Consider the following 20,935-nt stretch of genomic DNA (forward strand, 5'->3'; position numbering starts at 1 on the left):
AAGAGGCGGTGGAGTGACAGGAGCAGGGGCAGGATCCGGGAGTACGTCGTAGGAGCAGTGCACTTGGGAGAAGACTATTTGAGAAAGAGAGGAGAAGTGGTTTGATGGTGAATGGAGGGATGAAGCAGGAGATGTTGTAGTAATAATAATGATCGATTCAGTCTTTGACTTTGATAATAATGCTTCATGTGCCACCTTACAAAATGACCGTCATTTTATCTTTCGGTAAGGCGTCAGAGCCCGGCCATTTACCGAGCTCCAACCCAGCTAGGATGGTTCCGCTCTTATACTTCTCTAGTAAAATTGATTGTTATAATACTTAGCATCAAATACTATCCTGTTTAGCGCTGTACGAAGGCTTTAAACTGTCAAGTGGCTGCACAGCTAACGAGCTAACTATTCAACATGACCGTCACGTATGCTCGAGACAGCGTCATTTGTAGCAAATGACGGTTGTTCATGAGCCCTCGTGGCAGCCACTGACTCGTTGATCCCAGGCCACCACCGTCCAACAGCTCTTCCCATTCGCAGGATCACCATACCCGCGCCCCTCTTATGAGGTAACCGCTGCAACGCTCGCCTGGTAAGTGCCTGGCTGGAGGGAAGGCCACCCACTGAGGAACAAATCCAGGCCCTAAATACCCCTCATGCTTTAACCAACGCTTTCCTACTCTGCGCACTGACGCACAGGGGCTGAGGAGGCCTTAACTACCCCTCCGGGCCAGCTTCTCCAGGTGCCTTGCCCCAGACACCAGGCTGGAACACCGCCTAAATAAATCGCTTACGGATGGGTACGTATATGAAGGGAATTACCTACTCGTACAGCCTACACTCTTCAGCAGGATCCATACCTGAACCACCACCATCAATCATCATACCCTAAAACATGACTGACCAAAACATGCCCGCTACCGACTTCGCCTCATTTGTTCAACACATACAATCATCCCGTCGAATCTGTGCTCTCTTAGGTGCTGGCCTCGGGGCTTCAAGTGGCCTTCCCACATTTCGTGGTGCTGGCGGCTTTTGGCGAACCTACGATGCCACCGTCCTTGCGACTCCTGGGGCATTTCGCACCGATCCAGCTCTAGTATGGCAGTTCTACTCCTACAGACGCCATATGGCCCTGAATGCAAAGCCTAATCGTGCCCATCTCGCTTTGGCTGAGTTGGCTCGCCGCAACCCTGATTTCATCACCCTCAGCCAAAATGTTGACGGCCTGAGTCCTCGTGCTGGCCATCCACCAGACCAGTTGAAACTTCTCCATGGCAATCTGTTCGATGTCAGATGCTGGGACGAAGATGGTTGCGGGTACAGGGTGAAGAACGACTTCACCGATCCTATTGTGCCTGCTCTGGCCCTTCCCCCGGATGATCACGACCTTGCTGCAGATTCCCCACTCAAGGCCACCATGAAGGCGAAGCATGCTCTAGTTAAAGGTGCTGACATCTCAGATATCAATGTGCCCATTCCCACCATCAAACCCGAAGATCTGCCACAATGCCCTTCCTGCAAAAAGAATCTCCTCCGTCCAGCGGTTGTATGGTTTGGGGAGACCCTCCCGGAAGACGTGTTGCACGGTGTCAATGCATTTTTCAGCTGCCAGGAGAAAATCGATCTGATGTTAGTCATCGGTACCAGCTCCAAGGTCTACCCTGCCGCGGGATATACATCAATGGCCAGAAACATGGGTGCAAGAGTAGCAGTCATTAACGTGGACCCAGCTGATGCCACCGCACTCACCGACAGAGACTGGTTCTTCCAAGGAGACGCCGCGGCTATCGTCCCCGAGATCTTGAAGCCTGTCATTGGTGAGATCGCTGAATTTGACGAGATCAAGATTGCATCAGTATAAAGATGCCTACAGAGCCCGAACTAGGCTGCCACATGCCGCAGAGGGTCCTGTCTGCCTGCGGAAACCTTGAGGGGAAAGTTATGAGTTCCTGCATTGACTAGACTCATGGTGTTGTATTCCCTTGGCGGGCATCTTGCGCTTGAGTCGTCCGATCAGAGTTCGTGGCTGCTTGAAATGGTGGGGGCTGAGATAGAATAGCCCGGCTTGGACTCACTTCTCGTGTCCATCCCTCTGCTTGCCCTTCCCACCCTATGACAAAAGTCCCCTCTGCAAACCACAAGTTCTCAACTGGCTTGAACAAACATGAAATCGTCGTCCAATTGGTTCCAGAGCTATTGTCTGTGCATTTCACCTCCTAGGGAGTCCGTCAGTCTCCTAGTTCTCTCATTTGACCACGCTTGGCCATGGAGGCCTTTTGGGCACAGCCATGGCACGGCATGCACTTTCCATTACACTAAGAGGTCTGTAATTACTCTCGCCACTCTGTGTCATACACTGTGGGCGACTCTCGAGTCAACGACCAAGACATGAATTGATAACCTTGCTGAACGACCTGGGCGCGGACACAGATCTCTCGACGTCTAAATGAACCTCAATAACAATTCGGAGTAGACGTCTCAGAATGGATACCGCTCGTGGTCAGAGATTCCTCCGTCGAGTAGAGGGCAGACACTTTGATCATCACCGTGATCTCGAGAACGGTCAGCAAGCAGATAGTCAGGGACTAAGCTTCTTCTTGCCTCAAACTCCTGAGCAGAGATGGTCAAAAGATGGGACAACGATACAGGCACACCCGGTGTCAGGGTCTCCTCTCAGTTCCACTCTCGATGGAAGTGCATTCGATTCTCCTCATCAAGAGTGCGCTAGCTGGCCTCTGACTGAGAAATACTATTCCCTGACTGGAGAGCCCGACACATCATGCCCAAGAGGCGCTTTGATTAAGACAATTGTCCTTCCAACTGCCATAGTCATCTTCCCAATGACCTTTCTCGTTGCTGGCCTGCTCGGTCTGATTTTTGGCTATCGAGTCCAGTCAGAGCTGAGTCTTTTCACGGATGTCTCCAACTCGGACGTTCTGCGAGATCATTCTGTTGTCCTGGTCAATTACTCCGCAACCCGGATAGTCTTTGTCGCATCATGGGCCTCAACACTGGCTCCTCTACTCGCCGGTTTTGTCATGACTCTAGACAGCTTCCGTACTGCACTTGTCATGTTTCGTTCCTCATCCAACGCTGATCAAGCCAATTTGCCGACTCCTTACCAATACAGCCTTCTCGTCGGCCTGTGCTTGGCTTCGATAGGAAGACTTAGACGCTATTTCTCCTACTCAGGAGAAGACGATGTTCTTGTCCCTCCCATCCTCCGCCGTGCAGCACGCACATTAACGCTCACCCTTTTTCTGGCATGCGTGGTGTTCGCCGCTGACACTGTAGTCCACTACTCCACCTCTACTATCGCCTTCGACCAGATCAGTATCTCCAACAAGCTCAGTTATGGTCGTGCCCTCTCAGAGGAATGTTTGACCCTCAGTCGCTTCGATAACTTGGGTCTTCCATGCTCCCGCAATGGTATCACCGCAGTGGACGATTATGACACCTACGTTGCAGGGCAAAATGAGATCTTCTTCCTCAATCATGACACCAGCAGCACATCCAAAATTATGCTCATCGACTCAGACTCCAAGAAGGGTCGAAATTCCTCCACACAAGTCGCCCTCTTAATTCCTCAGCCTTCCATTCTCAGTCCATTCCGAGACTTTCGCGCAGAGACGGCCGGAGTAGTCATGACCTGTGAGGCAGTTACAAACACGCAGTGCAACTGGACCGATGGCGTGCTAGGCGACGAAACCTTCTCGCAATTCAATTGCAGCGATAATTTCTTTGGCATTCTTGGGAAAATCGCCAACTTCGACGACTCAGGCCATGTGATTGAGGATCCGAATGTCCCGATCTTGGCCACCAAACCCGGCTCGGTAATTCAATACGCCTACTTCCAAGACCCCGACCTGAACATCCCTTACGACTCTGTTGGTGACCTGGGCACGTTCTTGGAAGACTCACAGCTAATCAACCCAGTATATGTGGCAATCGCAGCGCGTTTCGCCACCATCTCTCAACGCGCTGGCGTCGACATGACTTCCGACCCGGGCATCCATCACGTCGGCACGACCGCAAATCTTGACCTTGTCCTCAATTGCCAATACACAACATACGCCGTCGACTACAGCTGGGTGAACTCAACAGCACGGGTCCACAAAATGGTTGCATCCCCAAACGGCACCATAGCCGAAATATTCCACGGCTACAACCTCGCGGGGGCATTCAGCAGCTTCGACAACAACCTCGCAGACTTGGTGCTGCAAGCCGCACTCTCCACCAACTCCAGCGAACTCGCCGACACGCTCGCCAACGGCTACGCCAAGCGTATCATGAGCGTGATCGGGCCCTTCCTGTCCCCACGGGAGAATCTCGAGGAACAAACCCGCACACCAATCCTCGTAGCCAAGGTCCCCAAGGCACCGCTCGCCCTCCTCATCTCCTGCTGTCTCGCCTACGTGATCTTCGGCATCACAGCCGCCACCTTCGCATACCGCTCGCTGCGCACCCTCGACGTCAGAGATCTCGCCTTTCGATTCAGCCTGCCCGCTTTAGGTCTGCACGCCTTCCGCGACCCTCTGACCGACGCCGTAGCCATCGAGGAGTCCGGCAAGGACGGTCACCGCATCTTCGAGGAGAACAAAATCAGAGCTGAGCGTGTCAGGGTCGGTGCCCAGGGCACCCCGCAGATTGGGTTCCAGTTACGGAGCTTCATATAGACGGGTGTGTCCTACACGCATATATACCTGAATTGCGCGTCCGCCACTGAGTAGATCTTACGACATTGACGCCGAGACATTGTGCCCCTTTTTTCAGGTTTTGGTTTATCCGACTTTCATGACCACCATAGGCTGAACGGAAACTTCCTTCTCTCTATGTTATATATATCCTCTAGTTAGCTACTAGCCACTTAGTTCGAGGCCTGCAAGACCTGGCGTACAGTATGTATCTCGCTGGGCGATGATATCATCTGTTGCCTGTTTGTCATGGCCACTCCTTTAATTCTTCGTCTTGCAGCCGCTCCTGCTTGGAATTGAATTAGAAATACCTGCAACCATCACGAAAGTGGCGACATAAATATGTGTTTATTACTCGTAGTATACTGTCTATCTTGGCTATACTGCCTGCCTAATGGTACGGTGTAATGAAAATTGACAAGTAGATATCAATGCACAGGAACCCGTCCACACTGAAGTTACGAATATCCATAATACATTATGTGCGCACACGGCCGGGGACTGCAGCACATCCTTCAACCAGGACGGCGCCAAGACAATCATCCTTAGTGACGAAGGTGCACCTTCAGGAGTTCCCATTCTCTTCTTCCTTAGGCGGTTCCACGTAAAACTACTGTAGGAGTTCCAAGATCAAACTCAAAGTGAACCAAAAGAACCTAAAGTGGACAAAGGGATAAAGCCTCGGAAAATCCCGAAGTGAACCCTTCTTATCCTCTAGAAAAGGTAGGAGTCGGATCTCAAGGAGTCAGATCTCAAGGAGTCAGATCTCAAGGAGTCAGATCTCAAGGAGTCAGATCTCAAGGAGTCAGATCTCAAGGAGTCAGATCTCAAGGAGTCAGATCCTACCAACGCTAGAAGCCGCAAAGGTTAGTTGATTATTCTACATATCCATCGGCAGAGACCTCATGACAAGCATGTGGACAAACTGGCGATGAGAATACACAGTGGCTCTCTTCTACATTGGGATTATCCTTGTCACTAAGGTGAGGATCGTTAAACAAAGCCCCGTCAAAGGCGCCTTGAACAACAACCTCGTTCGAGTCAACCAGTTCAGGGCACTGCCATTTGTACAAGATAGCATTAACTGTACCTTGGCACCTTCTTACAAGCAGCCCAAGTGTTGGTTCCTGACAGGTTTGTGCTCACACCTAGCACTACAATGGAGTGTACAATGGTCCTTGTTGTGTTTTTCTACCTAATGCTAGCAATTCTCGGTGCTATATAGATTTGCCTGTAGAGTGAAAGTTTCAAACTCCCTTTCTCTGGCCAAGAGCCGTGGGTTGACTGCGCTACCTTTTACTACAACGGCGTTGCCGACACCGTCGTCTTTTCCGAGTGTACTATGTGACGGTTATCAATGATATCACTGTTTTGGCGACAGAGCATTCAGCTTGACAGGCCCAACACCAAGGTCCAAGGCATAGGATGAAGACAACAACGACAACATTGCTAGTTAGCCTTTTTGGACGACCTTGGCCTGGCCTATTGATAGATACTGCTATTTCGTATCTTACTTGATTATCCCATTTACAATGCGTTGACAATCTTGCCCAAATCACGGCCCAATTAATGAGATGGATGCGCGCTATTACTAGAAGGTCATTCAGAGATTGTGTCCGTTGTTTCGAGCAGTAGTAGAAATGTTAACAGGGTTGAATTAGAACCGGAGATATCATTCTGCGGGTATTTGTGCGCCTTTGCTCCACATATCCCAGCTGAGATAGCTTTCTTTGGAATGCATGCCTTACTGCAAGCCCGGAGCACGCATACCTGGCGATGCAGGTACGGGTACAGTCGAGACCGGACTAAGCTGACTTGCGGGAGTAACATCGCTGTTTGGTGATGCCTTTTGCAGACCGAAAATCTGTTGCGGGAGTGGCTGTGGCCGCCACGGACTGTACCAGGCAATCTCAAAGAGCACCTGCTTTCGCTGCTCCGGTCGTGCTTGAGAGACATCAACATGCGGTGAGGAGGTGGTCACGACCCACGAAAGACCTCCCGACTGCGCAAATCCCGACGGTGTCGCGTTGGCGGCGGCTTGAACAATCCAATCTAGTTTGCTTTGCGGAAGCAGTGGCAGAATTTTGCGATTGAGAAGGAGGAAGAGTGCATATTGGAACCCTCCGAAGATAGCAATGAAAGCGATCAGGCAGTATATAACCAGAAAGGCTGTCGAGATTTGCACAACGAGAACGCTGACCATGAGATTCCGCTCGACGGGCAACCTGTTTTGCACGTCCTTAGTGACTATATAGGTCTGGAAAAACCTGCGTAAATCTCTTGGAGTAATGATAGTCGTTGGCTGATTACTAATGGATTCATAACCGAAGCGGGAGTTGTAGTATTGTACAAACGCGGAAGATATTGAGGCAAAGTCGCCAGTATCTGGATAGGCTATGTTGCCTATTTTATGGTGATCGACTGGTTGGTGATCAATATCGCAATCTATGCGCGTGAATACAGCCGACTCAACGGGACCGACATCCAATTCGCAAGGGCCAGAAAAATCAGTGCCGTTCAAAGGGATGTTATGTAGATGCAAGGCAGCGAGTGACATGCTGACGTGATGATAGATATCGGTCTCCTCCTCATAGGCAGTATAATTTACTGCGTGGAAGAACATCAGCATATCACGCCATAAGGTCGAGTTAACGTAGTAGCCACCACGGCTGTACGAATAGGCCTCGCTATACTGCAAACTCGGTATGACCGAGTCGAGCCCTTGGACCTTACTCATATAGTCGCTGCAATTGTCCGACATTCTCAGGCTAATAGGCGTGGCATCGATTGACTGGCAGGTAAATGACCAGGAGTTATTCCATTCTTCTTGCCGATAGAGCCAGTGAATTGAGGGATCAGGTAGGTAATCGAGCATTTCATCAACTGGAAAGCCCGCACGGTCGAGACTCGTCATTGTCAGATTCCACATGACTTGATCGTCGCCATTGCTGTTGTGGGATCGCGTAGTGAGGTAGCCATTTACAGCGAGCTCAGTAGAGATGCTGGCGGTACGGGTTGTATATCTTGCTATTGGCCCCGAGACCAGGGTCGTGATAGAGAATAAAGCAACAACGACGCACTGGGTAAGAATATTTGGGTGGTCTAGAAGCTTGTGCTTGAGAACACCAGCAGCATCTAGGACTTCACCTGGAGTGTTCAGGGTGAAGAGGGAAGGTAAAGACACGGCCTTGGTTTGTGCGATTCGTCGTGCTCCAGACTGCCATGATAATCGGACAAAGACGAATATGACCAAGCCACTAAGGGCTGTGATCAACACATTCAGTCCTGCTTGAATATCTTCAAGCTTCCACTGCTTTGGAAAAGATACCCACGAGCTCATGATGAATGCTTTCCCTCACTGAGCCGTCGGAGGAGTCGAAATTGAGACAGAAAGATGGGCGGCCCATTAGGCTGCCGCGGGAGGCATTTGTACTTACCTGCAACCTGACGGCGGTCACTACAGAATGAGTCGGAGCCTTCGCAAAGAGCAAGTAGGTTACTTGAAAGAAACTCGCTGGCAGCTTTCCAGTGTTGGCTGCTGTAGTTGTGTACATTCTCCAGCCAAATATCGCTTACAGTCGTGCCTCATTCGCTGATCCCTGCCACATTCCTCAGGCCCGACGCCACAGCCTTAAGTGATCCCTTCAAGTGGCCAGCAACAACCGGGGAAAGCAATACCCAAGAGCCAAAGGGGGGGGGGGGGGGTTGCCAGAATTTCAGTCTCATGGCCGACCAGCGTTGAATACGAAAGTTTGGAGAGAATACCATCCTCTCCTGGTCAGCTGCAGTTGGAGGAGTCCAGGTGTGGGAGGGCCAAAACCGACAAATCTCTCGATCTTCCTGCTATAGCATTTCATCGACAATTATGTCTTGTTCTCTGACCGACAATGCCCTGGGAAATTAGACTTATATGCGTCAGTATGTCCCTGCGGGCAAGAAGAGAGTCAATTGCTGTATCACAAGAACAGCGTAATTTACTGGCTAGCACCATAAACCCAAGCAGCAGTCTTCAATTGCCAAGAGGGTAGAATGGTCTGGGTGCTCGGCAATGCTCGGCAGCGTTCGTCTCGAGGAATAGTAGCATCGCTCAACGGAGCCTTTGACCGTTAGTACTGCAACGTGAATATGTGTGGAAGACTTGTCCTTCACAACCTGGAATCCGGCCCCCATGATCGGTGAGTCCCAGGCGATCTCACCCGAACTCGTACTGTACTGGCTAGGCTGAGCACAGGGCGACATCACCTTCGTCCCCAGACGCGGTGAGTCGCGAACAGATAAAGCATATGTTGGCATTTTCGGTGTCTAACGGATGACCCAGTCGACTACCCAGTGCAGTCCACTTTCCGCACTCGGGGCGCGCAATGATGAAGCCTCTTCTACCGGACTCGTGAATCCGCTTCTAGGTTGTCCGTCATTTCGGCAAAATGACTGTCATGATACCAAATACTTTATAGCCTTGGCATTGGCGGGATGTTTTGAGCGCGGACGAGAATCTCGAAAGAGTGTGTCCGATGACCACCCATATTGTGCTAGTCTGTCTACCACACGAATGGGAGCGATGCGACAACCCTCGCTCAAACTTCTACAACAAATCAAGGCGAAGTACAAACGACGTACTCTCAGCAGCAAGTGGGGGAAACCCAAAACCAAGCCCCTAGGGCTTCACAACTCATCCCTCACCAGCCTCGACGGATCCTCGAGCTGCTCCTCGACGGCCGTCGTGCCAGTCAAGAGCGACAAGCCCTCATCGAGCCCGGTCAAGAACTCGCCTTTGATCTCCACTGCGCCGATCCTGCTCATGAAGCCGAGGCCCAAGAGGACCTGCTCCTTCTCGGCGAGGTCCGAGCCGTCGACGACCTGGAAGCTCTGGGCGTAGGCCTTTCTGTCGTCCCTGGGCCCGACGACGACGTTGAGCACGAGCTCCGCCGCGCCCGTGACTTCATTTTGCGTCAGCTCCGCCGCCCGCTGCAGCCCGTTCACCAGGTCCATCGTGATGAAGCTGTCGAAGACCGTCAAGTTGATCCGTGCCCAGACCGACAGTGGCCCACTGGCGCGGCTTTCCGCTACCAGCGAGAGCACGTTGGCGGGTGGGGGCGGCAGGACAGATGGGAGGGTTGGTTGCGGAGCCGGTGGCTGTGGCTGTGGGAGGGCGTTGTTGTCGTCGTCGCCGGGGCTTTGTTTCGGTTTGCCTGGCTTCTTCTCTGTGCAGCATATCGACTGCACGTATGGTGGGCAGTCGACCTCGCAGGTGCAGGGGCATGTCTCGGGCGTCCAGGGGGTTTTCTTGTCTTTCAGAATTAGGAGGCGTTGGTTCTCGACTGCGCGCACGCGCTCGCGGTCCAGGTTTGCAGATGCACGCAGCCTCGTGTCGTCGGCGGCGGGTGCCTGTCCCTGGGTCGTTGAACAGCAGTTGGCTTGGACCCAGGCCGGGCAGCTTTCTTCACAATGGCACGGGCAGGCGAGAGGTGGGAGAAGGCTCTGGACGGGCCCGCTGTTCCCAGACGGTCCGTCGGGTCGCAGGCCTGTGATGACGGTGCCCCCGACCTGGCAGCAGATAGGATTACAACCGGAGGCACAGCGGCGACATCTGTCGGAGCAGAGTGCGCTGAGGGGACCGCCGCCGCCGTAGATGATGTCGACCCAGTTGATGTGACTCGCGAAGATGTCATTCCACCGCTTGGCATCTTCGAGGAGGATGTCTGTGACTGGTTTCTGGACCTGGTTCTTCAGCAGGTTCTGGATCTGCTCAACCTTGTGCTGGTCAATCGTCGCGCCTGGGACGATATGTGGAACGGACTGGATGACTGCATTTGCTGTTCCCCCTGCCAGGACACGCGTAGAGACGAGAAGCAGCGACGCCGTCGAGGCTAACAGAAGTCTTAGAGGTACTGTGCGCGCCATGGCCGTCAGGACTGATCTCTCGGGGCACAGATCGGCGTTTGCTTTCAAATATATCAATCTCGAGCCTCAACTCGACGGTTCTTGGTAATTATTGGACTCTTGACAACTAGCGGGTGTGTGACGAGATCAAAGTGTATCGCTTTCAAGCTCAAATGGCACGTAGTTCTTGCCTGACTTAAATCATCGTAGAGATACAGATGCCTGTGGTCACTGGTCGCTAGCATGCAGCGCCTCGTACCGCTCCAAGAAAATGGGGGGAAGGGGTTTCTTGCAAAAAGGCCATCAGAGCAGGGGTGGAAGATAGAGCTCGACGCTCGTCAAGTCCGGCAAGGCTGACTCGCCTGCCTGTCGCCACCCCTGGGTACTTGGTACGAGGGGCACCATCAACAAATCATGGGCCATGGACCGGTATCGGCAAAAAGCCAGCGTGACAACAGCATAGGTGCCTTCGTTGCACAGACAAGAATTTGGCTTGCATTGGCGTGGTGAAAGGCTGTTGTGAATCTGAATACGAAGGCCTGGAGCACAGCCCCCTCTACCGAGGATAGGAAAGCTCTGGTTCCTTGTAGCCTGTCGTGTCGCTGTTTTCAGGGGTGGGTCCTTTCCTCGGGCATTTCCTAGGTTGTCCTACGGCTTCAAGCGTCTTCTTGTCTGGACATGGTCGTTCAGCTCTCAAGATCTCGTTTCAGGCCGCGCCTTTGTACTCGACTTGGATTATCCGAAAATTGACTCATCATGCAGCTAGCTAATCGTGCTCTAAGTCGCTGGTGGTGTGCGTCACGCAGATACGAGTGAAGCGAATAATTGTTCTGAGTTGTAATTAGTATTGAGACGGTCCCTCCTTTGGGAGGTTGCCTAGTGAGCCTGGCGTCAAAGTTCTGGAATACTCTGGTCAGTCCTAAAGGCAATACCCCGGCGATGGACTATGCCTGCTTGTGAATTCAAGACTGAACAGTCCACAGACCTTTGTCTCCCTGCTAGGAATAGGCTCGATATCGCTCCTCGGCTCTAGGACAAGCAAATCCTGATCATGGATGGCTCTGCTGGCTTTAAAGTGGAATCTCCCTGTGATGAACTGTGCTTGCTCAATAATTCAGGATTGAACTGCCCCTCAGACCTTTTCCTCCCAGCCAGAAGGACGTACTCGATAATTCTCCGTTCGCTGCTCAACTTTAGAGCAAGCACGCTTCGCAAGAGCTGCTCTGACTCAAATTGTGGCCGTTTCCACCCCATAGCTTCCGAAACAAAAGGAGCATCAAAGCAGAACATGCATATCTCGCTAGCATACCGCCGCTGAATAACATCGGCTCCATCAAATTCCTTTACGTTTGTATCAATCATCAACTCATGATTTATCAAACGCGCCTTGAGAAAAAAACCGCCTGGCTTGAGTGGTAACCGGAATCAACAAACTGTGGCTGCTCGTCGGAATCTGTCTTGAGAAGGTTGCCATCGTTTTCCACTGCGCAAGCGACGTTCCACGGCAAAGTCCATATCGAATTCTCGTTGGTTGGAGGTATGCTGAGACTTGAAGATCGATGAAACTTGGTTCTTCCGGTTGCGAATAACTTCGACCGTGATCCAGATCATAAGAAGGAAGGTAGGTGCGACCCACACCCTGTTTCCTCTCGAACATTGTAACGTGAAGATCAACGTTGCTCGAGATAATTGTACTAACTGCTGGGTGTGGGATAAAATGATGGCTCTATGTTCGCCAACAAGAGATATGGTGCTTTCGATAAAAACTAGAATATGTCAAAGATTGATTCAGCTTCAGAGGCGGAGGTGAAAACCCCTACCATATAGGGTAATGAGCATGCATGGGTACCTCCAAGGCTTGCAGAAGTATAGTAAGGCTGTTGGCATAACAAAGATACCGAGGAGCCTGAAGTGTATCAAATCCATGATCCGGGCCGGAATAGCGATGAATGCAAGGATAGTGTGGAGAGCGGAGGAGGCTCTCTCGACTCTTCCAAGTGCCTGGTTGACAGTTTCCAACTGGTATGACATCTGGCCAGCAGCTTCAGACGCACTGTCAAGTTCTGAAGCTAAGTGAACCGAATTGCCCATCAATTTCTCACTCCAAGCAAGATTGGCTTTCTGCCTTTGTGCAAGCTCCTCACTCATTTGTATTTGTTGCTTTGCGCTGGTTAATTGTGTTGTCTGAGCATCAAGGAGGTCGCCTATTTCTGCTCTCATTTGGGTGAATAGCTCGTGGAAGCCCTAGGCGAGATTAGTCGAAATCACGCAAAACTTAGGGCAATATCCAAGTTACCAGCATAATTTCCTTCACATTCGTGCCTCGAAGTACTTCCGAGGTCACTAGCGCAAGCTCATGGATGCTTTGCATCTCCATCGCCTGCCTCGCGGCATTTTCGGCATTGGTTTTGCCTGCGGAGACGGTGGCCTCGTTGAGCATCCTGCGCAGGCTACCGAAGTCCATCAACACTTGTGTGATAACCTGGCAAGAATTAGCTGACGGCCTTAGCCATGGCTTTGCCAAAACTCACTTCGCGACTCTGTTCGATGCCAGAGCCAGCACTGGCCATGGACTGCTGCATAAGTCGAGAAGCATCATCTAGTCCTTCCTTTGCCACATTCATCGCAGAGTGGAGCAGTTCCATTTCAAGCTTGTGTTGTGACTCAGACTCTTCCTGGTTCTTCCGTTGGAGCTTTCCTAGCTCTTGAGTGCTTTGTTCTTGTTGCTTGACAAATGCCAACCACTGGGAGCGCGTTGACAGAAGGTCACTCCGAAAGGTGGGTAGGAGTTCCGCGAGGCGTTGGTAAGACTGAAGTGCTTCTAGTCTGCTGGCCTCTAACGTCACAGCTTGGCATAAAGTGTTTGCATCTTGTCGGCTGTTGCTGTAGCTCGTCCAATAGTAGTGTTCCACCATCAGAGCCTCCAGACACTGTGGAAGATAGACACTGTTGACTACCTCGAACTCGCTGCTCAGCTGTCGGGGGGCCGCCAGGATGGGCTTGCACGCGGTCGGGATTGCAGCTCTTCCCTCCCCAGTCTCGCAAACCGACAACCTGACAGCATAGACTGATTTGGCTCGCTCCAATAGCTCATGTTTACCTTCTTCGGCGGCAACGTCTTTCCCCGCGGCTTTACAGGTACCGAGTAGCTGAGCAGCGGCAGCTTGATGGCATGTTGATCTGGCAGTAACTGTGTCTATGACCTGCATTGCCTTCACAAGGACTGGATCTTCGTCAACGTCCCGGAGAGTCAACAGGTGGGTGAGACCAATGTCCAAGTCTTTTTGCTCAAGCTGTGAATCTCGACTTCTCGTCCATCTCAGATCCCCTAGGTCTGTCAGCGAAAGCCTCAACGTTTCAGTCTTAGAGCTAACGCTTACCGGAGAAGAGCTTCGACTGAGCTTGGCTGGCGAGTAGGAGGAGTACGGCAAATGCAGCGATAGAGAAGCCTCTAGGAAACCGTGGGACCGAAAACAACAACATCATAGGCGGCATAACTGAGACTTAGGACCAAGCAAGAGAAAATAACGACGTGGCGGCCGAAGCGCGGAGATCGAGGCAAAGGACAGCGAGGAGTGATAACAGATCGAAAAAGAGAAAGTTGAAGAAGGAACGCGACTTTAATGAAAAGGAGTCTTGTTTCTGCAACGGATCTGTCAAGCCGAAGTGAATCTCATCTGGAAGTCTCACCAGTTCAGATGGCTCACCTTTGTCTCAGCATGGTGATCGAATATTTATGACTGAGGGGGCGGATAGCGAAACGAACCCGCCAACAATTTGGTGATGGGCTATTTCACGGGAATTGGAAGGGAACGAGTCCCAGTGATTTCGTGATGGACAAGCAGTTATGAAAGTGAAGTCCAGCACCTCTCCAGTGGATTCGGAGTTCAAGTGCCACTTAGACTGGCAGTAGTGAGCATGTGCAATAGACAGGTTGCGCACATTACTTTCACGATGGCAAATATGGATCTAGTACCTCCCGAGCCTGCCCCATTTAGTAAAGGTCTTGTTATAGCGCCGTGGCGTTCTTAGTTAGTGACTTCTGGATCAGGACGCCAAGAGTTAAATCACGGCCTATCACTGACCTGCGCGCATAACGCCAGGGAGTTCTACGTACCCTGCATACTTGAGTTCGTTGTGCGATAATCGTCAAGGTACTACTTGTACCCATGTAGCTATAGACTCTATGCACTAATAGCTTTTGCTATACTCATCCTATATGCGTGCTATTTTCATTCTCTGCCAGAACGGATATTCGGCGTTAATGTTCGGAGTCGGCAGGGCTCATTGTTTACATTCAAATGGAAATCCCCCCTACAGCAGGATCCTCGAGATCTCTCTTAAATCAAGCAAACTAGCCAGTAGCAAGTGTCAACCTCCCTGCTCGATGGCCTACCAGGCTTCGCTGGGCGATTTGCCCCAATCGCGTCAATTGGGCCGGCTAACCGGAAGGCTTTGAGAGCGTTCGAAGTCCAGGATTGCTTGCAAAAGCGAAGAGAGAGAGACACACACATACACACAGCGATGTCGAAGAGGAGAGCTTTGAGTGGTGGTGCCGGCGGCATTATGGAGAAATTGGAAAAGGTTCAATGGTCTGAAAGTTATTAGATCTGTCTGTTTACGTGTGGCCGCAGTATGTTGGAGTTTCCATGAGCAGGCACCAACTTCAAGAATGAAATCTTCGATGAAGTGCTGAAGATCGATTTGGGAAGATAGCCGAAGAAATTAATCATACTAAAGCAAGGACCTCGGTAGCTCAAATGCCATGGAAACACTTCTCGAATCAAAGGATGTGGTTTGTCCTCACGAGGACAACCGGGTTATCAAGAACCTTGGCCACCTCTGGCAGCCTGTCGTTATCCCGTGGCCAGAATCAACCCACAGTGTGAAGGGCGATTCTTCCAATGTTTCGTTTCATTCCTTGTCAAGAACTGACAGGAAGCAGAGAGTCCAGAGGCTCATTGTAAGGGAGACTTGGAGGACCATATTCCGGAGTATTGTTCTGTGGCTGTTTGTCTGGCTCTGGTTTGTAGATAATATGTCAGTGGCACCGTGGTTCCTCAAGAGCCGAGGCTTTTGTGACATTTGCTCTAGTCACAGCATGATTTTCATGCATTCACCTTGTGCTCTGCATAACGATAGCTTTTAGTCACGACACTCTTCGAATTCTGGAAATCCAACCATTGTCAACACGTGGTTGGGAGACCTCGGATCAGCTGGGTTCTTGGCCGTTCCCAGGTGAGACTATCCGCTGTGTCGGGTACGCCTCCCGTGTCCTCCCTAAGATTTAGACGATAGTGATTACTCAACTCAACTCAACTAACTAACGCTTTTAGGTTTCAACCATTCCACTATCGTAAAACATCCGAAAGGCTAGGAATAGAGAAATACAACATATATACCATCCGTTCGGACGCAGCATAAGAAATATCCGAATTGCAGAGCAAGCTTTTCTACTGTGACAGCCATGTATTCGTCCTGCCTTGTGAACGGTGTCAATGGACACATACCAGCATCTGAGCGGATTCCCTCTATTGTGAGGCATCTCGTCAGTGAGAGGGCGAAGCAGTGTATTGATACTGTAAGCAACAGTTCTTACCCATATGCCAATCTTGAAATCTCGTCAGAAGTTGACTAGCTTCACTTTCTTCGCGCTCTAGGTGGAACGGTTCGTCGAACAGGAATGTATTCCAGCGGACCCCGTCTTCGAGGCCGCCCTTGGCCAAACGACACAGGAGCGGTTCTCGGCCCATCCAGCCATCCTCGAGGATCTGAAAAGCCGTGCCCGTGCTTTAGGCCTGTGGAATCTATTTCTGCCACGTAATCACTTCCATGGCCTTGGTGCTGATTTTACAAACCTCGAGTATGCGCTCATGGCGGAACTTCTGGGTAAGAGTATGATCGCAAGTGAGGCGTGTAACTGTTCTGCGCCCGATACAGGGAACATGGAGTTGTTAGCCAAGTATGGGAATGCGGAACAGAAGAAATTGTGGCTAGAGCCATTACTAGAAGGCACTATTCGAAGTGCTTTTTTGATGACGGAGCCAGGAGTTGCAAGTAGTGATGCAACGAACATTGGGCCGGGACTTAGGATGGAAAGAGCTCGTGACGGTGGATGGGTTCTCAATGGGGAGGTAAGTTCTGCAGAATCGGGATAAGAAATCAGGTACTAACATCATTGAGAAATGGTGGAGCAGTGGTGCAGGGGATTTGAGGTGCAAGGTTTATATTGTGCTCGGACGGACTGATCCGACCAATGAAGATTTGTACCGGCAGCATTCTGTCATGGTTGTGCCATCCGATACACCTGGAGTAACAGTGAAGAGGGTCCTATCTGTGATCGGGTTTGATCATGCTCCAGAAGGCCATGCTCACATTTCCTTTAACAACGTTCACGTGTCGAAGGCGAGTGTCATTTTGGGTGAAGGCCGAGGGTTCGAAGTTGTCCAAGGCAGACTAGGGCCTGGAAGAATTCACCATGCCATGAGGTCCATCGGGGCGGTAAGTCTCTCGGTTATTAATAGTTTCCGCTGATGAAGTCTTGCAGGCTGAAAAAGCGCTTGAATGGACACTTGCTCGTGTCGGAGACCCTAGCCAAACCACTTTTGGAAAACCGCTTGCTGAGCACGGGATGTTGATCGAGAGAGTCGCACAAAGCAGGATTGACATTGATGCAGCCCGACTTGCTGTGCTGAATGCTGCCCAGAAAATTGATGAAGGTGATGCGAAACATGCTCTCAAAGAAATTGCCGAGGTGAAGGTGCTAGTTCCAAAGGTTATGACCAAAGTCATTGATCGTGCGATACAAGCAAATGGAGGTGCCGGTGTTTCTCAAGACACTCCATTAGCCGCCATGTCGGCGATCGCAAGGATGATGAGGATCGTCGATGGACCAGACGAAGTACACCTCTTTCAGCTCGGGAGGAATGAGATCAAAAAGGGACTGGCGTTGAAGGGCCGTATCGAAGCTCAAAAAACAAGAACATCAGAAATGTTCAGGGACTATGGTCTCCTTCAAATGGACCAGTTGTCTTTGAATAGATCTTATGGAGCGTCGAAGTTGTAACCACGCTTCGGGAAATATCTCTTTACCTATATGAAATGATACTAGTCTGCAAGCTGCTGGAATTATTAGAACTCTGTACAGTTGCAACCGATACAAGGACAGATAATCCGTCGTCCCTGGTGTGACGGGTACATATGGAGGAAATGAGGAGATAATGACGCTGTAGAGGGTCCAGACGACGGTGGTAGCATTGGAGACGGCACCAAGTCTAGGCAGCCAGAATGGGCCGTGGGCGAAATCCTTCCTTCCGTGGTAGCATAGGCAGAGTACGCAGATGGCATACGACATGTAACATACTGGAACAGCAGTCCTGCTCCAACGAAGGCTTTGAATGCAGTGGTTGATCCTAGGATACGCAGCCACGCCGGCGCAGGAGCAGGCATGGCCCCCAACCAAAAGGCCACTCACGGCTCTCAAAAGTGACGGTTCGTCAAGCGTTAGAAGATCTTCTGAATGGAAAACCCATATCGCAGCCTGTAAGCTGCCTTGGGACATTGACAGTTATCGCGGCTTTAGAGTGTCACAATTGTTCGACAGGCCTGTTCCGAGTACGTTTAGGAACCTAAGGGGTTAATTTATGAATTATAGCCGAATTAGTTGCCTGGAGTAGTATAGCGTGGCTATTACTAGGACCCCTAGGCTGAGAAAGTTTCTTGCTGCTTGGGGAGCCCTATAAAAAGCTTACTCGTAATTAAGCATCCTACAATGCCCCAAAACCGGTGCGTAACCTGTCTAGTGGACGGCCAAGAGTGCCTTTGTGGTATTTGTGGGAAGGAGGTATGGCAGCGAAGCTTGTTGACTAACTAAGATATGGGCATGGCCGCTATTATGCCAGGAGCTAAAATCACACCTTAGGCTCTGCACGTGACTCAGCCTGGGAAGTTGTTCCTCACGTGTCTCCAGCCTTCTCCTTACTCGTAGGTAGCGCCTTGGTGCCATCAGCCCGAGCCGGAAGTTCAAAGAAGGGTCTGACATACAAGGACTCTAACGTGTGCGTCTAGGAGAAGGAACAGAGTCGCGTTACTTCTCTGTTTCCACACATTAACTAAGTATGAATATAAACGAATAAATGAAGACACTTTCATGGGTCATCACAGCTGCTGTCATTATTATATGTAGTATCTTTAGTTCGGCCTGTAAACTAGATGACATCACAACAGCCCTCTCGAGGAGTCAAGTTGCCCACCGCCGACTGAGGCGGTTTATATACATATACTCCGCACTACATCCCTACCTACGACAGATGTAAGGCATGGATGTAATTGCGAGGCTACAGAGTGCCTAGCATCGACTTGCCCCCAAGTTTGGAGAGCCCGGTGCTCGGGCACATCGACTCGTGCCGTCTTCCCGAAGCACGCACTGCAACCGCAACCACACTGCTAAGGGCACGGCGGCCTTTCGTACAAGCCCGTCGGTCCCAACCCGCCTGACTCCTGAGTCCAGACTTCTCCGTCAACTGCTGTGTGGACGAGGTACACCGTACACTAGCCGACAAACACATCCCGGCTTCTATTCCGCGGGTAAGTCGGACTAACCACTGGGCCACTGGCAGATGGTCAGGAAATGAATGGTCTTCGGTGTCCTCGTAAACAAACGCTTTCATCAGCCCCCCCACGGGTGCCCCCTTGGGTGCCCCTGGCTGCCCGGGACTTCAGTGTGGCATGACAAACCATCGACAAATGCCACGGTATTGTGGTGCTGGTACGGGGGCAGCACAACGTCGGGTCGCCCTCAGGCCACTACCGCGACCACGACCATTGTATTTTCTATATCTTATAGGCCACCCCAATCTCTTCGGTGAATGGATACTCGTAGCTGCCCAACTGATACAGTGACAATCCGTACATTACGCCCTGAGCACGCAATCCTCTCCGATTCCCACGTTCGAGTTGCTCGTACTCACCTGTGACTCAATCTTTCACCGGCGCTCCTCCACCACGGCCTCCACACTCTCGTTGCCTGCTGCAATCCTGTGTCCAACATCCCACCAGGCGTATGTACGAGGAGCACTTCCCACCCCCCAACAGGCTGGCTGCGTCACTTTGCAACCAATCTGCTTGCTTGCAAATGCGCTTGCTTCCATTTCTGTAAGATAAACCACACAACCACAGTGGTTCAAATACCTGGCCTCTCCCCCCCAGGCAGCCCCTCTCTCTTTGGGTCGTTTCCAGCTGTCCTCAATTGCCCCGGCACCTGGTCTTGGTGTGCTTTCTCCAACTTCCTACCACCAAAGAAGTCGCAAACATGAGCGTCAGCAGCGTCGTCGCCAACTCCGTCGCCCACACGGCCGTCCGCCATTTCTCAGCACAAGCTCCAAGACAAGCTACAAAACTACAATCTGCTGTGGCCGGCGCATTCATCACATCTGCCGTCATACTGCCCTTCGTCCCGCCGGCAATCGAATCAAAGCGAGAACGAGACTCGGGGCATCCAAACGCTTCGAGGAAACAGCACTATGCACCACTATGCTGCCACGCTTAATTGCAACACACAAGACATGATATGATACCAGCACATGGTCGGCGTTGGAGGTCAGTGGTTTTAATTGGATTTCTGCATTCGAATGGCGACTCATGATATACACATCAAGCGATACCAGTTCTCAAATCGGGCTGCGAACGAGTTTGGGCATTTGGCCGTATAATGAAACGGGCCCATTAGCGTCGGCGGAGGGGGGAAAGGGATGTACACGACAATTCAGGCTGTATCCCGATTGTCCTTTTCTTTCTTTCGTAAATGGCCCCGCTCATGTTCCATGAGCATCTCGTGGGTCGTTTCCGTTGGTTTTACACAAGATCTTTCAACTGAACCTGTCGCCCTTTTTGCTCCTGAATGGCTCTGCAGCTTCGTACTTGCTCTTTTCCCTCGCCCGCTGCTCTGCGTCGACAGGTGCATGACTGACCGGCGCCGCATCCTCACTGATCTCGCTGCTCGGGCTCCCTGCATGATCGGGGCCCTTGGTGCTGTTGCCGGCGTGCGTTTTCGTTCTAGACTTGATCGAGGCGTCGCTGAACGCTCCGCTCTGCTGGGCTTCTAATCGTCGTAGTCGCGACTGTTTCTTCTGTTCCGCTTCGAACCGTGCCGCTCGGTCGGCATTGATGGATCGCTTCGCGAAATAGTAGGCTCCTCCGCCCGCCACACAGAGGACTCCCCAGCCCATCCTAAGGGAGGTGGTCTGTCAGCTCTTCGCCATGTCTTGCGCCCAATGCTAGATGATACCAAGCTCTTGAAAGCACGGCAGCGGTGAGGGCGTCTTCGTGGTGGGCTGAAACGAGATGGAAGCATACCAGGTTGATCTAAT

At 51.4% G+C, this 20,935-nt stretch overlaps 7 protein-coding genes across 7 annotated transcripts; 3 read left to right on the top strand and 4 right to left on the bottom strand.

Annotated features, from left to right (window-relative positions):
• Positions 1-901: 901 nt before the first annotated feature.
• On the top strand, positions 902-1,855 carry A1O9_01490 (uncharacterized protein; the record flags this gene model as incomplete). The annotated part of the gene is made up of 1 exon (XM_013410648.1): positions 902-1,855. The coding sequence occupies one exon, from the start codon at positions 902-904 to the stop codon at positions 1,853-1,855; it is 954 nt and encodes a 317-aa protein (XP_013266102.1).
• Positions 1,856-2,477: 622 nt separating this feature from the next.
• Positions 2,478-4,670, top strand: A1O9_01491 (uncharacterized protein; the record flags this gene model as incomplete). Its single annotated transcript, XM_013410649.1, has 1 exon — positions 2,478-4,670. One exon carries the CDS (start codon positions 2,478-2,480, stop codon positions 4,668-4,670), a length of 2,193 nt encoding a protein of 730 aa, XP_013266103.1.
• A 1,762-nt stretch (positions 4,671-6,432) lies between these two features.
• Positions 6,433-8,028, bottom strand: A1O9_01492 (uncharacterized protein; the record flags this gene model as incomplete). Its single annotated transcript, XM_013410650.1, has 1 exon — positions 6,433-8,028. One exon carries the CDS (start codon positions 8,026-8,028, stop codon positions 6,433-6,435), a length of 1,596 nt encoding a protein of 531 aa, XP_013266104.1.
• Positions 8,029-9,398: 1,370 nt separating this feature from the next.
• A1O9_01493 (uncharacterized protein) lies at positions 9,399-10,583 on the bottom strand (the record flags this gene model as incomplete). Its single annotated transcript, XM_013410651.1, has 1 exon — positions 9,399-10,583. A coding segment is annotated over one exon (1,185 nt), but the record flags the coding sequence as incomplete, so codon positions are not given.
• A 2,477-nt stretch (positions 10,584-13,060) lies between these two features.
• A1O9_01494 (uncharacterized protein) lies at positions 13,061-14,063 on the bottom strand (the record flags this gene model as incomplete). The annotated part of the gene is made up of 2 exons (XM_013410652.1): positions 13,061-13,896; positions 13,949-14,063. 2 exons carry the CDS (start codon positions 14,061-14,063, stop codon positions 13,061-13,063), a joined length of 951 nt encoding a protein of 316 aa, XP_013266106.1.
• A 1,972-nt stretch (positions 14,064-16,035) lies between these two features.
• On the top strand, positions 16,036-17,634 carry A1O9_01495 (acyl-CoA dehydrogenase; the record flags this gene model as incomplete). The annotated part of the gene is made up of 4 exons (XM_013410653.1): positions 16,036-16,149; positions 16,229-16,702; positions 16,752-17,069; positions 17,116-17,634. The coding sequence occupies 4 exons, from the start codon at positions 16,036-16,038 to the stop codon at positions 17,632-17,634; spliced, it is 1,425 nt and encodes a 474-aa protein (XP_013266107.1).
• Positions 17,635-20,434: 2,800 nt separating this feature from the next.
• Positions 20,435-20,794, bottom strand: A1O9_01496 (uncharacterized protein; the record flags this gene model as incomplete). The annotated part of the gene is made up of 1 exon (XM_013410654.1): positions 20,435-20,794. One exon carries the CDS (start codon positions 20,792-20,794, stop codon positions 20,435-20,437), a length of 360 nt encoding a protein of 119 aa, XP_013266108.1.
• Positions 20,795-20,935: the final 141 nt, after the last annotated feature.

This window comes from Exophiala aquamarina, assembly GCF_000709125.1.
Source record: "Exophiala aquamarina CBS 119918 chromosome Unknown aczIA-supercont1.1, whole genome shotgun sequence".
Lineage (NCBI taxonomy): Eukaryota > Fungi > Ascomycota > Eurotiomycetes > Chaetothyriales > Herpotrichiellaceae > Exophiala > Exophiala aquamarina.